Source organism: Hemitrygon akajei, unplaced genomic scaffold, assembly GCF_048418815.1.
Source record: "Hemitrygon akajei unplaced genomic scaffold, sHemAka1.3 Scf000034, whole genome shotgun sequence".
NCBI lineage: Eukaryota > Metazoa > Chordata > Chondrichthyes > Myliobatiformes > Dasyatidae > Hemitrygon > Hemitrygon akajei.
In genome coordinates this window covers 5,357,670-5,374,622 of record NW_027331920.1, presented here as the reverse complement: position 1 = coordinate 5,374,622, position 16,953 = coordinate 5,357,670, and the positions used below count along the sequence as shown (strand labels likewise).

Genomic DNA, 16,953 nt, shown 5'->3' with positions numbered 1-16,953 from the left:
TTTGTTGTAGTGCTCTCTGACTCTGGCGGTGTGCTGTAATGGGAGAGATCCCGCACATCTGCCATCCCCACCACCCCACCCCACTCGGGATACGGTTCCCTTGTCCTCACCTACCACTCCACCAGCCTCCTGGTTCATCGTATAATTCTCCGTAACTTCCGCCACCTTCAACAGGATCCCACTACCAAGCACATTTTTCCCTCCCCGCCTTTCTGCTTTCCGCAGGGATCCCTCCCTACGTGACTCCCTTGTCCACTCGCCCACCCCCCCCCCCCCCATCCCTTACCACCGATCTCCTTCCTGGCGGAACAAGTGCTACACCTGCCCTTAGGCTTCCTCCCTCACCACCATTCAGGGCCCCAGACAGTCCTTCCAGGTGAGGCGACACTTCACCTGTGAGTCGGCTGATGTGGTATACTGCGTCCGGTGATCCCGGTGTGGCCTTTTATATATTGGTGAGACCCGACGCAGACGGGGAGACTGTTTCGGTGAACACCTACGCTCTGTCCGCCAGAGAAAGCAGGATCTCCCAGTGGCCACACATTTTAATTCCACGTCCCATTCCCATTCTGATATGTCTATCCATGGACTCCTCTGCTGTCAAAATGAAGTCACCCTCAGGTTGGAGGAACAACACCTTATATACCGGCTGGGTAGCCTCCAACCTGATAGCATGAACATTGACTTCTCTAAATTCCGTTAATGCCCCTCCTCCCCTTCGTACCCCATCCCAGACTTATTTAGGTTTTTTTTCTCTCTCTCTGCCCATCTGTCTACCTGTTCTCCATCTCCCTCTGGTGCTCCCCTCCCCCTTTCTTTCTTGCCTGGCCTGCTGTGTTCCACCAGCATTGCGTGTGTGTTGCTTGAATTTCCAGCATCTGCAGATTTCCTCGTGTTTGCCATAACTTAAGAAAGCTTTTAAATGAAAACAACACGATCCAGAGTAACTTTTTCCAACATGAACGAATAGTGGCACAGTGTGCCAAATTCTAAGTCGTGTCACTGTAATAGATAGATAGATAGATACTTTATTCATCCCCATGGGGAAATTCAACATTAATGTCCCATACACTTGTTGTAGCAAAACTAATTACATACAATACTTAACTCAGTAAAAATATGATATGCATCTAAATCACTCTCTCAAAAAGCATTAATAATAGCTTTTAAAAAGTTCTTAAGTAGTTTACTTAAATACATTAAATACAATCAACCCCGGCACTTTAACATATCTTACTCCTGGCGGTTGAATTGTAAAGCCTAATGGCATTGGGGAGTATTGACCTCTTTATCCTGTCTGAGGAGCATTGCATCGATAGCAACCTGTCGCTGAAACTGCTTCTCTGTCTCTGGATGGTGCTATGTAGAGGATGTTCAGGGTTTTCCATAATTGACCGTAGCCTACTCAGCGCCCTTCGCTCAGCTACCGATGTTAAACTCTCCAGTACTTTGCCCACGACAGAGCCCGCCTTCCTTACCAGCTTATTAAGACGTGAGGTGTCCCTCTTCTTAATGCTGCCTCCCCAACACGCCACCACAAAGAAGAGGGCGCTCTCCACAACTGACCTATAGAACATCTTCAGCATTTCACTACAGACATTGAATGACGCCAACCTTCTAAGGAAGTACAGTCGACTCTGTGCCTTCCTGCACAAGGCATCTGTGTTGGCAGTCCAGTCTAGCTTCTCGTCTAACTGTACTCCCAGATACTTGTAGGTCTTAACCTGCTCCACACATTCTCCATTAATGATCACTGGCTCCATATGAGGCCTAGATCTCCTAAAGTCCACCACCATCTCCTTGGTCTTGGTGATATTGAGACGCAGGTAGTTTGAGTTGCACCATATCACAAAGTCCTGTATCAGTTTCCTATAATCCTCCTCCTGTCCATTCCTGACACACCCCACTATGGCCGTGTCGTCAGTGCACTTCTGCACATGGCAGGACTCCGAGTTATATTGGAAGTCTGATGTGTACAGGGTGAACAGGACCGGAGAGAGCACGGTCCCCTGCGGCGCTCCTGTGCTGCTGACCACCGTGTCAGACCTACAGTCTCCCAACCGCACATACTGAGGTCTATCTGTCAAGCAGTCCACTATCCAATCCACCATGTGAGAGTCTACTCCGATCTCCGTTAGTTTGTGCCTTAAGATCTTGGGCTGGATGGTGTTAAAGGCACTAGAGAAGTCCAGGAATGTAATCCTCACAGCACCACTGATCCCAGCTAGGTGAGAGAGGGATTTGTGCAGCAAATACGTGATACCATCCTCCACTCCCACGTTCTCCTTATAGGCAAACTGAAGAGGATCCCGGGCGTGCCTGGTTTGTGGCCTCAGATTCTGTATTATCAGCCGCTCCATGGTCTTCATCACGTGCGACGTCAAGGCAACAGGTCTGAAGTCATTCAACTCCTTTGGTTGTGGTTTCTTCGGTACCGGGACAATACAGGATGTTTTCCACTGTCTGGGTACTCTTCTCTGCTCCAGGCTCATGTTGAAGATGCGCTGTAGTGGTTCTCTCAGCTCAGTCGCAGAGGCCCTCAGTAATCGTGGGGAATCTCCATCCGGTCCCGCCGTCTTGCTGGTACAGATCTTCCTCAGTTGACCTTCCACCTGTGCAGCCGTAATCCTGGGCGTGGGCAAGGTCTACTGTGAGTGGCTATTTTCCTGTGAGGGAAGTAAGCCTGGTGTGGAGTTCTGCGGTGAGGATGAGATTGAGCTGTCGAACCTATTGAATAAGTTGTTCAGCTGGTTCGCTTTCTCCACATCTCCCCTTGTGTTTGCCCCCCGCTTTGCACCGCATCCGGTGATGATCTTCGTCCCATCCCACACCTCCTTCATGCTTTTTTTCTGCAGCTTTTGTTCTAGCTTCCTCCTATACTGCTACAACAAGTGCATGGGACATTGGAAAAAATGTTGAATTTCCCCATGGGGATGAATAAAGTATCTATCTATCTATCTATCTATCTATCTATCTATCTATCTATCTATCTATCTATCTATCTATCTATCTATCTATCTATCTATCTATCTATCTATCTATCTATCTATCTATCTATCTATCTAATTTGCAGGTTGAGTCGCCGGTCAGGAAGGCAAATACGGTGTTCACATTCACTTCGAGAGGACGAGAATCTAAAACCAAGGATGTAATATTGAAGCTTCATAAAGCACTGGCGAGGCCTCACTTGGAGTATTCTGATCAGTTTTAGATCTCTTATCCTAGAAAGGGTGTGCTGACATTGGAGAGGGTTCACAAGAGGTTCGCATAAATGATTCCTGGATTGAAAGCCTTGTCATATTAAGAGCCAATGTGGCTCTTCATCTGGTTTAAATCATGTGTAGAATCGCGTGATCTTGTGAACACACACACACACACACACACACACACACACACACACACACACACACACACACACACACACACACACACACACACACACACACACACACACACACACACACACACACACACTGTCACATCTGCCTCCCCAGGTCTCCACTCTATTATGTGTTAGTTCAATATTCGGTTGGTTTCAATGTGATTTCTTCCTTATTTTTCTAAACTTAACGAGTACAGGCCGAGAGTCATCAAACGCTCCTCATATGTTCATTCTTTTATTCCCTGTTCAACCTCCTCAAATGTATTGAGCAGTGTTACCAAATGTAACGTTTAAGAAAGAACCAGCAGCAATAGATTACACCTGGAGTCTGGTTTTGATGTTAAAACCATTATCTTTATTAGTAACCACTTGTAATATAGTAACTCAACCAAGATAAACAAAAGTTCACAATGATCTGTGTGTGTATGTGTAAATATAACTCCCAGCTATTGAGCATGGGGGAATAAGGCTCAGAGTCTTGAGATGGTAAAGTACGAAGGTTCAGTCATCCACGGAATAAATGATGGGGAAGAGATATTCGCAATGCACGTTGTACTGGAGAGAGAAGGCAAGTACCAAGTATTCCACAGGTTCCACGCTGGGGAAACGAGATAACAGCCGCCGTAGATCTTGTCCGTCATCGTTCCAAATCCACATACGAATTATCACCGAAAACGACCTGTAACAGGAATATCGTCTTCCAGAGGTTACCACACAACATACCCAGGCAAGGGTTAACACGTAAGTGGTCCCACAAGATATCCTAAAATCCACTCCTGTGGATTATACGAAGTGACAATCACACATTCTGGAGGAAACTTGCCCCGGTAGTTCGTAGTTCCAAGTCTTGCGAAGACTGCCAGAGTAGCTGTTTTTTTCTCTCTCTCCCTCCCTCCCTCCCTCCCTCTCTCTCTCTCGCGCTCTCTCTCTCTCTCCTCTCCCCTCCCTCCCCTCTCTCTCTCTCTCCCTCTCTCTCACTCTCTCTCTCCTTCCCTCTCTCCCTCCCTCCCTCCCTCCCTCCCCCTCTCTCTCTCGTGCTCTCTCTCCCTCTCTCTCTCTCTCTCTCTCTCTCTCTCTCTCTCTCTCTCTCTCTCTCTCTCTCTCTCTCTCTCTCTCTCTCTCTCTCTCTCTCTCTCTCTCTCTCTCTCTATTTTAATCTGCACACACCGCGACAGCCTGTCACTGACGTCATAGTCCCGCCTCACTCAGGCGCTTACAGCGACAGTCCACAGTAAACGAAATCTGCGGGTTGGTAACAGCAGAGACTCTCCGAGATCTCCCCTCTTCAGAATAAATCCCATGATATTGTGTATCCCTTACAAACAAAGCAATGTTGTATAATTCCAACAATTACACAACATTTATTGAATTGTGATTTATTGTATTGTGTTTCACACAGCTTGTTGTCCAGGGACTGGGTTCTAATCACGCTGGGAATATGGGTTCGTTGGATTATGCAATATGTCCCACTGTCGCGTTCTTTGTAACCCCACATTGATTTTCTCAATGCCTTTAGTTGATTTAAGGATACACAATTCAATGAAGTCTAAGGATTCTGTTCTGGTTGAGAATCTTGATTCGTCAATATATTGTGGAAAATTATTATGATATCAAAACCGAACAGGCATCTGAACTAATTACAACTTCACATGAACAAATTTCCACCACCCACTATAAGCCTAAATTGAGGGAAACAGATTCTACTATATATACTGATAAATGGTTGGTAAGTTGTTTCTTTATCATTACCTGTAATTCATGCACAAAAACAATCCCAGTTATGTTGTAATTTGTTCAGATGCCTGTTCGGTTTTGATGAGTCTTAAAACAGGTAATTCTCACAGTAGGACAGATGTACTGTTGGAAACTCATCAAACATTATTTCATACGCAGAGTATTTGTTTATATTTCCACTTCTTATGGGTCCCTGCACACAGCGGTTCAGTTACAAAAGCTGTTAAAATTTCAACTAGCATATCAGAAGCTAAGCGGTTGGTGGGTTAATAATTATATCGAGACTGGTGGGATAAAGGACATCAAATGAGACACCTTTACAGAATACATACCTGTTGGGTTTATGGGAGATCGGGGGTAAAACAAGAAGGTAAGTAATCACGTTGACACGACTTAGAATTTGGCACACTTATGCTTCACTATTCCTTCGTTCGGGTTGGAAAACATTACTCTCTGTCGTTTAGTTTTCATTTAAAAGTTTACTTAAGTAATGGCAGTAATTTTAATTTAATTCACGGTATTGTGTTTCGTTACGTACAACCTATAGGACTTTTGAGGGGTTATTTAGGTTTCATTTGAAAAAGGAAGCAGTGAGGGATTTATGTCCCAATTCTCTACACCACACTCCAGTACAGTTAGTGGAATGTCCACCGTCATTTATACAAACCCCGGCCCTCGTTCTTCACGTTAGCCAATCATTCAAGGGGAAGGCGGAGACTGGTGTGATTGACAGAGGATTAGCCAAGCAGCATCCGAATAGACCGTCGCCATTTTGTGGCGTCAGGCAGTGAGTTCGTTGGGCGGGAATTGGAATAGATGGACATATGTACAGACCAATGAGCGAAGGGCATCCGGAGTAGTTGTTTGACTGACAGCTGACGGACCCAGTGAGGTATCGACACTCCAGGACAATCCATTTATACTCCCCACCCCTCCACCCACACTATCCCAATGTCCCGCCGCTGCTGGTCAAAGGGACAATCCGCCCGGGAATAACACCTGGGAGATGAGGCGGTGAATGTGAGGAGCTGGAGCCCGGACCGGAGACACTGCGGCTGTCGCTGGTATGTGCTCAGGACGCGGCTTTATTAATGAACTGAAGCCCCGAGGTGACCGGATATTTCACCGGCTCATCACCTGATAACGTCTGACCCGCGCAATCCCCACGGAGACAGATTGTGATTACATTAATGAATTAATATTTAACCAAATGTGGGAGTCAGCTGTCTCAACAAAGGTTGGGATCAATGGAATATGCTGCCAGTGTAAATTTGCCTTGAGACTCGTCACAGCTCCAAATCTGCACACAGCCCTACATACACATTAAGTGCAAGAATCATTTCACGAAATGGCTGTCTCCATTAAAAAAAACAAAAACAGAGGTCAAAGTTCACATTGCATTTATTATTGAAGTCTGTATAAAGGGAAAAACCATGAGATTTGTAACACCTCGAAATCCACCGGTTCCCCCAAGTCAGTGTTCAGCCCCGAATCCGCCAACACACCCACTCCAGTCAATGTGCACCCCAAAGCAACCGACACATCTGTTACCAGCTCCTGTTTCCTTAACTCTGAGTGTCACTTTCAGAGGCTGGAGCTGGTTTCTGAGTGACAGCCGAAGAGAGAGAGAATATTTAAGAACTGTGTTCACAAAACAGCTGCCTCCTCCTGAAAAGTAGCAAGAACAAAGTTTAAATTTCAAACACACGTCCACATGCATAGTCCCCATATTCTAGTTGACATCCCCTTAAATCTACGCTCCTCCCCAAACCATCCTCACCCCGGTGTCAGTGGGTGCCCGCAAATCCACCAACACCCCCATATTCACTGACAAACCCCTATGTCTGCGCATATCCTGTGCACCCCATATTCGCCAAAACGTTTCTAAGTCAGCACAATCCTCAAATCCGTGTGCAACCCCAAATCCGCTGAGACACTCAAATCTGTGCGCAGCCCTAAATACTCCCAAATCCCCGTGCACCCTCAAATGCCCAAAGCAGTGTGACCCCCAAATTCACCGACACTCCAAAATCCATATTCACCAACATACCCTGAAACCTTCGCACATCCGCAAATCAATGTGCAGACCCATTTCCATGTGAACCCCCAAACCCGCTGACATCCCCACAAGCACACTAGATTATCCCAGGGAAAGAATCATTTCAAACAGTTCACAAAATAGCTCTCTGCATCTTAAAACGATGAAAATGCAAACTGCATTCATTTTTAAAGTATTTCTGTATGTCTGCATCTCTGTGTGTTCCTATGTGTCCTCGTCTGTGTCTGCCCGTCTTTTCATGTGTCTGTGTGTGTTTGTGTCAGAGACCAGCTCGCAGACGGCGCTCGGTCTTTGTCGTGACGGCGTAGCTACTGAGAACACTCGGCTATCCCGTCGACTCCACATCCCCTCCCCCGCCTATTCTGCAGCACACAGAAAGGGAACAAACTGGCCTCTCCCGGAAATCACAAGCCTTCATCTCTGAGAGAACATTGCTGCTTTCCAAACCGTCATCACAGTGCGGGGTGGGAGGGGGGGATGTGGGGATGGGAGGGTGGCCGGGAAAGCGGGCGACAGAAAAGGGGGAGGATTAGTGAGGAATGTGTGGAGGAAAGAGTGGGGCGGTGTGGATGAGAACGGATGAAGAGAGGAGGACAGGGAGAAAGAAATTGAGGCTACGTATATTTACTCTCTCTCTCTCTCTTTCCCTCCTCTCTCCTCCACACTCCCTTCCCCCGCCTATTCTGTAGCACTTAAAAAGGGAACAAACTGGCCTCTCCCGGAAACCACAAGCCTTCATCTTCCGAGAAAACACTGTCACTGTCCAAAAAACGAAGAATTGCACAACATCAGACAATTCACTGTGCGAGTCAACCGTCATCACAGTGCGGGTGGGGGATGTAGGGACGGGAGGGTGGCCGGGAAAACGAGCTGCAGAAAAGGAGGAACTGGGGAGAGTGTGAGAGGCAGGGGAAGCGTTGATTAGAAAGGGAGAAAGTGACAACAAGGTAAAGGAGGAGGGAGTGAGTGGGTAGGATAGGGAGGAATGTGCTGGGGACAAGGATGTGTCAGTGGGGAAGGGAACGGATGAAGAGAGAGAGAGACAGAGAGTGTGTGGAAGAGAGGGAAATAGGTGAGGGGAGAGGAGGAAGGGAAAGAATGAGGGAGTGGGAGACAAGAGAGGGAGAGAAAGAGACAGTGAGGGAACGGGGAAGCAGAGGTGGCAAAAGTGGGAAGGGGTGAAGATGGGGGCAGGAGAGTGGGGAGAGTTTGAGCCAAAGAGGAGGAACGAGATATTTTTGGGAAGTGGTGTGAACGCCAATGTGAAGTTTTAGGGAGTGTGTGTGTGTGTGTGTGTGTGTGTGTGTGTGTGTGTGTGTGTGTGTGTGTGTGTGTGTGTGTGTGTGTGTGTGTGTGTGTGTGTGTGTGTGTGTGTGTGTGTGTGTGTTGTTTTCAACAACTTTACAATCCCTGGCTCTGATCGCCACACTTTGACCATGGATATCCAGTATCAATTCACTTCCAACCCCAGCAGGAAATCCTGAAAGCACATCGTTTGCTTCCCGACAACAGCCCCAACCAATTCCCCTTCATCGACGCATTATTGGGAGTCAGAGGGCACAATAACAAACAAACAAACCCTTTTGCCCATTTAGTCCGTACCGAACTGTTATTCTGCCGAGTCCCATAACCGCAGCTGGACCATGGCCCTCAATACCCCTCCCGTCCATGTACTGATCCAAACTTTACTACAATGAAATCCATAACTTCCACTGACAGCTCTTCCCACACCCTCACCACCCTCTGAGTGAAGGAATTCCCACTCAGGTTCCTCTTAAATATTTCACCTTTCACCCTTAAACTGCGACCTCCAGTTCCCATCTCACCCAAACTCAGAGGAAAAATCCTGCCTGCATTTACCCTCTCAACAACACTCATAATTTTGTATAAATCTGCAAAATCCCCCTTCATTTTCCAACACTAAAGGGAATAAAGTCCTCAGCTTTTCCTAAAGCTCGAGTCCTCAAGTCCCAGCAAACGTATTGCAAATACTTTCATGTAACACCCCAGAATACCCGCAGGGATAACTGAGAATATTTAATGTTTCTTTATATTTATCAATTATTTTCTTATCTGGTGCTTCCAAGTCAGCTTATTATCCGTCCACATGCCTGGACATCTTACCACTGACACCTTTTAAGGAGTTTGACCATATCAGTTCCAATCATTTCCAATCAAGTGCAGGTTCATTAATCCTGTCTGTAAAACACAGCACTTGTCCCATCTATTTGCCGACTTTTCGACCTTATTAATTGCGAATGCATCCTATATACAGTAAAATTGAAATTTCTACCTCTATTCAATAAACCTCCATCATTTGCATATAGAGATTTACACAACGAAAAACCTATCTCAGAAAAAAATATTAATTATAACATAAAATAATAAATACTGCCTGTGGGATCCCAGTTTCTATCTCATAACAACCTGAATATAACTTTCCCACCCATACCTGACACAAAACGTTCAATTAAAATAACTCAAAGTTAGATAACAGCCCCTCCATCTTCATTTCCACAATTTCATAAAAATTCTTTCCTTCCATAAATATCATCTGCCTTTTGAATAGTAAAAGTACTGCTGTTACAACATCTATATTTAACTGGCTTTACTAATATCATCTTCCAAATATAAAAATGAATGCAATGTCATACTTGCCCATCCATACCTTTACAAGACGTACAAATAGAAACAATCAGAAAAATTTGTACAATAGCCCTCTCAATTGCATTTCCAAAAATTAATCAAAAGTCCATCAATAAATATTATTTGCCTTTTCAATATCAAAAATATTGCTATTACATCTTTATTTAACTATACTTTCCTAATATGATCTTCCAAACCCAAACTGATTCCAATGTTATTTAAGGCAGAGATTGCTAGGTATCTGAGTAGCCAGGGTATCAAAGGTTATGGTGAGAAGGCGGGGGAGTGGGACTAAATGGGAGAATGGATCAGCTCATGATAAAATGGCAGAGCAGACTCGATGGGCCGAATGATGGACTTCTGCTCCTGTGCCTTATGGTCTTATTCTACCGTTCCAAATTCCCCTCTGATAAAACGTGAAATTACCTCTTTTATCAAAAATATAATTCAAACACTCGATTGCCATACATTCCACAAGTTTACATAAATGAGAGTTTAATGATATTGGCCTACAAGGAGGATCAGACGGGGAGATCCAGGTTTTAGAATGGGAACTACTACAACCATTTTCCATGAGAGAAGTAGATGGCCAAACCTCCAAATACGATTCAGAAAGTTAATATTTACACAAAAGAAAATTGCACACATACCTGTTGAATCAAGATTTTCCACAAGTTCATGATACATTTTATTCCCATTCACAACGCTATACTCTGCCCCTTTCCTTATAAAACTAAACAACACCACCCCTCTACCAACAAACCCGTCAAGCCAAACGACAATATAATCCTGCACAGGAATAAAAACTTAAAATATGCAGGTTTCCTGAACAGATATAACATCGGAAGAATCTGACAAATCAGAAATAAACTGCTTAAAGTGTTGACCATGTAAAATCAGGCTTCTTGCATTTCACTTCAATATTTCAATCCCATTACATATCTTCACAAGTAGACTGGGATGCAGAAACCCCCACAAATCAGAGCTTCATTTACAGCTTCCCACATAACACCAGTTACACCAAGATACCTTTCTGCAGCTTTCACAATAATTTTAATTTCCTCAGCAGGGTGAGATGTCTGATCAGTACAATTCACCACATCAGTTATAAACATCACAAACTTCATTTTATCCAGCAGTGAAGTATCTTTGGTGAGGGAACTGTGATGCCGGCATATATCCACTGACGTCACAGTCTGTTCTCTGAGTGGGATCACTTTATCCAGTTTACCTGCTCTGCTTGCTGTACTTGTCCTTGAACAGGCCCTTCTGCTCACTGTGTTGTTCTGATCCAATTGAACTGGTTACTTCATGCCTTACTAAACCAATCCCTTCTGCCTACACAAGGAACACATCTCTCCATTCGCCTCACATTCACCTTCACGTGGTATCTAATAGCCTCTATCACATCTGCCTCCATCACCACCCCTGATATTCACTCCAGACACCCACCACGACGGGAATGAAAAACAAAACTTGAAACGCAAATCTCCTTTAAACATCCTGAGTTAGGTTTTTAACATCATTGTCTTTTCTAATTGTTTTTTTTTAACAGCAGCTATGCAGAGAAAAGATACAAAATTACACTAAATTACAAAATACTTCAATAGTGCAAAAAGGTCCAATGAGGATGTGTTCCCCCTTTCTCCTGAAGTGCATGCCCTTTAGCATTGGACATTTCCTCCTTACAGAAACAATCCCAGCTGTCCACTCTGCCTGTGTCTCTCACATTCCTGTAAACGTCTGTCAGACCTCCCTCAGCCTCTGCCACTCCGGAGAAAATTACCGGAGATTGTCCGGTCTCACTTTATCCAGGCAGCATCCTGTTAAGCCTCTTCCACTCACCATCCAAAACCTCCGCATTATTCCTGTATTCGAATGCAATTCTCCAGATGTGGTTAAACGAGAGATTTATACAACTGCAACATAACTGCCTGACAATGGAACCACTATCTGGGAGTTATGAACTCGGATTCCAAGATCCCCCTGTAGATCAACACAGTCCAATCTCGCCCCATGAATACAACAGCAACGAGGTAATGCTGAGGCTTTATAAGACACTAGTCAGGCCGCGTTAGGCCCCATATCTCAGACAGTATGTGTTGGCATTGGAGAGAGTCCAGAGGAGGTTCAGAAAGATGATTTCGGGAATGAAGGGGTTAAAATATCAGGAACACTTGGCAGTTTTGACCCTGTGCTCTCTGGAACTCAGATAAATGCGGGGCATCTCAATGAAACCCACCGAATGTTGAAAGGACTGGATAAGGTGGATGTGGAGAAGGTATTTCCTGTGGTGGGGCACAGCCACAAAGTTGAGGGGCCACCTTTTCAAACAGAGGTAAGCAGCTTATTTTTTTTATTAGCCAAGGTGTATTGGATCTGTGGAATGCTCTGCCACAGACTGCGGTGGAGGCCGAGTGTGTGGGTATGTTCAAGGCGGCAGTTGATCATTTCCTGATCGGTCAGGGCATCAAAGGATATGGCAGGAGGTCAGATATCTGGAACTGAGTGCGATCTGGGATCAGCCATGATGGAAGGGTGGCTGACTCAATGGGCTGACTGGCCTAATTCTGTTCCTATGCCTTATGGACTTATGAACAGAAGCCCCCTCAATCATGATGAATCTCCTCTGCACTCTTCCAGCACAAAACATCCTTTGTATAGAATGCTAAGCGGAACTGAATGTAAATGTAACTTCAAGAACGTTGTCAAGTCAGGCACCATCTGTTGAGTGGAATAGAGTCGATGGTTGGGACAGAACCCCTCCATAACGGTACTAAGAGGCCTTTCGGCCCAACCTTTCCATGCTGTCCTCCCGTCCATTTAAACTAATTCCTCTGCCTGTCTTTGACACAGAACACAGAAATCTACAGCACATTACAGGCTCTTCAGCCCACAATGTTGTACCGACCATGTAACCTACTCAAGAGACTGCCTAGGATTTCCTGATCGTATATCCCTCCATGTTTCTAAGCTCCATGAACCTATCTAAGAGCCTCTTAAAATATCCTACTGTATCCACCTCCACCATCGCTGCCGGCAGTGCATTACATGCACCCACCACTCTCTGTGTAAGAAACTTACCCCTGACATTCCCTCGGTACCGACTTCCAGGCAGCTTAAAACTACGTCCCCTCGTGTTAGTCACTTCAAGCCTGGGAAAATGCCTCTGGTTATCCACATGGACAAAACCTCTCATCATCTTATTACAATTACTTATGTACAGGTTAGGAGAAATATAGCTTCAAAATCACCTCACAGCTCTTGAACTCAATCCCATGGTTGATGAAGGCCATCACACCAGACATTTTTCTAACAACACTGCCAATTTCCACAGCAGCTTTGAATGTCGTATGGACATGGACCCCAAGATCTCTCTGACCCTCCACACTGCCAAGAGTCTTACCATTAATATTATATTCTGTGTTCAAATGTGACCTACAGAAATGAACCTCTTCATCTGTGTTGAACTCCATCTGCCACTTCCCAGTTCTGCATCCGAGGCGAGGAAATAGATTGCTGAGAGTCTGGCTAGGATCATTATGTCCTCATTGCCCACGGGAATTGTCCGAGAGGACTGGAGGGAGGCGAATGTTGCCGCCTTGTTCCAAAAGGGTAGTAGGGATAGTCCGGATAATTATAGACCATTGAGCCTTACATCTGTGGTGGGAAAGCTGTTGGAAAAGATTCAGAAAGATATGATCTATTGGCATTTAGACCATCATGGTCTGATAAGTGACAGTCGGCATGGCTTTCTGAAGGGCAGATCGTGTCTAACAAGCCTGATGGAGTTCTTTTAGGAGGTGACCAGGTATATAGATAAGGGTAGTGCAGTGGATGTAATCTACATGGATTTTAGTAATGCATTTGATAAGGTTCCACACGGCAGGCTTAATCAGAAAGTCAGAAGGCATGGGATCCAGGGATGTTTGACCAGGTGGATTCAGAATTAGCTTGCCTGCTGAAAGCAGAGAGTTGTGTTGGAGGGAGTACATTTGGATTGGAGGGTTGTGACTAGTGGTGTCCCACAAGGATCATTTCTGGGACCCCTACTTTTCGAGATTTTTAGTAACGACCTGGATGTGGGGATAGAAGGTTGGGTTGGCAAGATTGCAGAAGACACAAAGGTTGGTGGTGTTGTGGATAGTGCAGAGGTTTGTCAAAGATTGCACAGAGACATTGATAGGATGCAGGAGTGGGCTGAGAAGTGGCAGATAGAGTTCAACCTGGAGAAGCGTGAGGTGGTACACTTTGGAAGGACAAACTCCAAGGCAGAGTACAAAGTAAATGGCAGGATACTTCGAAGTGTGGAGGAGCAGAGGGATCTGGGGCTACATGTCCACAGATCCCTGAAAGTTGCCTCACAGGGAGACAGAGTATTTAAGAAAGCTTATGGGGTGTTAGCTTTCATATGTCGAGGGATAGAGTTTAAGATTCGCGATGTAATGATGCAGCTCTATAAAATTCTGGTTGGGCCACAGTTGGAGGACTCTGTCCAGTTCTGGTCACCTCACTATACGAAGGATGTGGAAGCATTGGAAAGGGTACAGAGGAGATTTACCAGAATGCTGCCTGGATTGGAGAGTATGGATTATGATTAGATATTAAGGGAGCTAGGGCTTTACTCTCTGGAGAGTAGGAGGATGAGAGGAGAAATGATAGAGATATAGTTGATATTAAGGGGAATAGATAGATAGCCAGCGCCTCTTCCCCAGTGCACCACTGCTCAATACAAGAGGACATGGCTTTAAGCTAATGGGAGGGAAGTTCAAGGGGGATATTAGTGGAAGATTTTCTACTCAGAGAGTGGTTGGTGCGTGGAATGCACTGCCCGAGTCAGTGGTGGAGGCAGATACACTAGTGAAGTTTAAGAGACTACTAGACAGGTATATGGGGGAATTTAAGCTTAGGGAGGCAGAGTTTAAAGGTCGGCAGAACATTGTGGGCCGAAGGGCCTGCACTGTGCTGAATTGTCCAATGTTCTATCTATTCCTCGCTGGAATCTCTCTTTTAATTTAATTTTTTATTGAAGGCACGACACAGTACAGAAAACGTAATGCATTACATTTTCCTCCATTTTGCTGTTATACCTTACCCCTAAACAACAGCACAACGTCATCAGTGGGGCCTTCTGGGAGTTGTAGTCATTGGCCCTCGCTCGCTCCCTGTCAAAGCATGTTTCGTCAGCCACCACAGACGTCACTGAAACAGACCCACCGAGGCGCGAAGGGGAATCACACCCGTCCTTGTGGGCGCCGAGACCGGCGACACCAACAGAAGCGAATCGCTGATCTCCGCCATGGCGATGGAGCGGAAGGGGACGGGCTGGTCATGGGCCGAATTCCTCCAGCCTATCGTAGCTCAGACGTAACACTGATCCCTGCTGCCATTGGCTGTAGTGCCTGTCGCTCAAATGTGAACTCGGTGGGTGATTAGTTTATATGAACTTCAGTCAGCCTTCCTGTCTTTATGAGTTTGGATTTGTATTTATAACAGGACAGGAAGCAAATTGGGAGAAATGTGAGTTTTTATGTGATGGTGCATCAATCTCCGAGTTACATTATTAACAATAAAAGGGCAAAGGCCGTGGTGAGGAAGTAGGTGATTTACTGGAGTTTATATGGAGATAATATTGGAAGGGATATCAAACTTGGAATTGTTTGGGATATGATTTAGAAACAGGGAAGGTTGTGTTACTGGCTGGGTCATTCGCTGAGAATCATAATCAGGATAATTTAAGTGAAGAAGTTAAACAATGTAGGGATATGCTTTTCAGTGAATACCCTGATGTGCCGGATGTCCGCTGTAGCAATGATAGTATCACTGATGGAGAGATTTCTTTGATGAATTTAAGAAGTCTATTAATAATGCAGGTCAGGTGTCCCCAGGAAAGAGTGATATTTGAAATTATAATTGTATATAATTCGCTTTTGTGAAAATATTAAATGTTTGAATTATGCATCTACTTTCCTCATGGAAAATGGAAATAGTAGTGCCTATTCTAAAACCTGGCAGATCCCCATCTGATCCTTCTAGTTAAGGGCCTATATCGTGAATGTCTCATTTATGTAAACTTATGGAATGTATGGTAATCAAGCGCTTGAGTTATATTTTGGAAGGAGTGATGATAAAGTGTTTTATTAGAGTGGATTCTGGAAGGGTGAAATGACATTAGGTTCAGATTTAGGTTTGGAAGATGATATTCGGAAAGCACAATTAAATAAAGATGTTGTAATAGCAGTATTTCGTGATACTGAAAAGGGAAATTATATGAAAGAAAGGACTTTTGATTAAATTAGGAGTGGGGAGATTGTATAATTTTCATCGTTTTTATTTGGACGGACTGTGCAAGTACGGGTCGGCATGTTATGTTTGTGTTTCTATTAGATAGAAAATGGGATCCCACAGGGCAGGATTTGTAGCCCTTCATTATTTAATATTATGATTAATGATATTTTCTCTGAGATTGGAAAATGGGATATCTGGGTAAATCACAATATACAGATGACATAGCTTTATAGATTAGAGGTATTAATTGCAATTTACAATTAATAGGTCAAACAGTGGACAGATTGATGAGGATTTTAAGCTTTCAGTCGTTAACACACTGCGTGGTTTACAAACAGCATTAATAGACTTGCACTTGATTTTAAATTATATGATTAATATCTTGAGGAAGTGTCAGTGGGAAGATTTCTCAGTATGTGGATGGATAATAAGCTGACGTGGAAGCACCTGTCAGTAAAATAATCGATAAATGTAAAGGAGCTTTAAATCTCCTCAGATATCTATGTGGGTATTCTTGGGTCCAACTTGAAAATCTTTGTTAACCAATTATATTTGTTTAATTTGATCTGTTCTTGATTATGTCTGTGTGGCTTTTGGATCATCTTCATCTTCAAATTAAAAATGTTTGTATGTGATACAATTACAGACTTTAAGATTGTTTTCTAATGCAGTAATGTTGTCTCCTGTTTTGGCTTTACTGATTTCAATGGGACAATTACCCTCAAAGTAACAGAGGTTCAAGTTGATGTCAACATACTGGATTAATTTGCGGGGGCAAGGAAATGATCATCCTGTTAAAGGTGTGCTGGAGGACGGTTGGGGACATCACAAGAGGAGTGTTTTT

At 44.5% G+C, this 16,953-nt stretch overlaps 2 protein-coding genes across 2 annotated transcripts in view; both read right to left on the bottom strand.

The window, feature by feature from the left end:
- LOC140719980 (uncharacterized) overlaps positions 1–16,953 on the bottom strand; it is a 263,215-nt gene that overhangs the window by 183,361 nt on the left and 62,901 nt on the right. The window lies entirely within an intron of this gene.
- LOC140719971 (zinc-binding protein A33-like) overlaps positions 4,020–16,953 on the bottom strand; it is a 33,468-nt gene continuing 20,534 nt past the window's right edge. The window contains exon 4 of the mRNA XM_073034885.1: positions 4,020–4,061. Coding sequence (XP_072890986.1) covers positions 4,020–4,061 — 42 coding nt within the window. The remainder of the gene's footprint in view (positions 4,062–16,953) is intronic.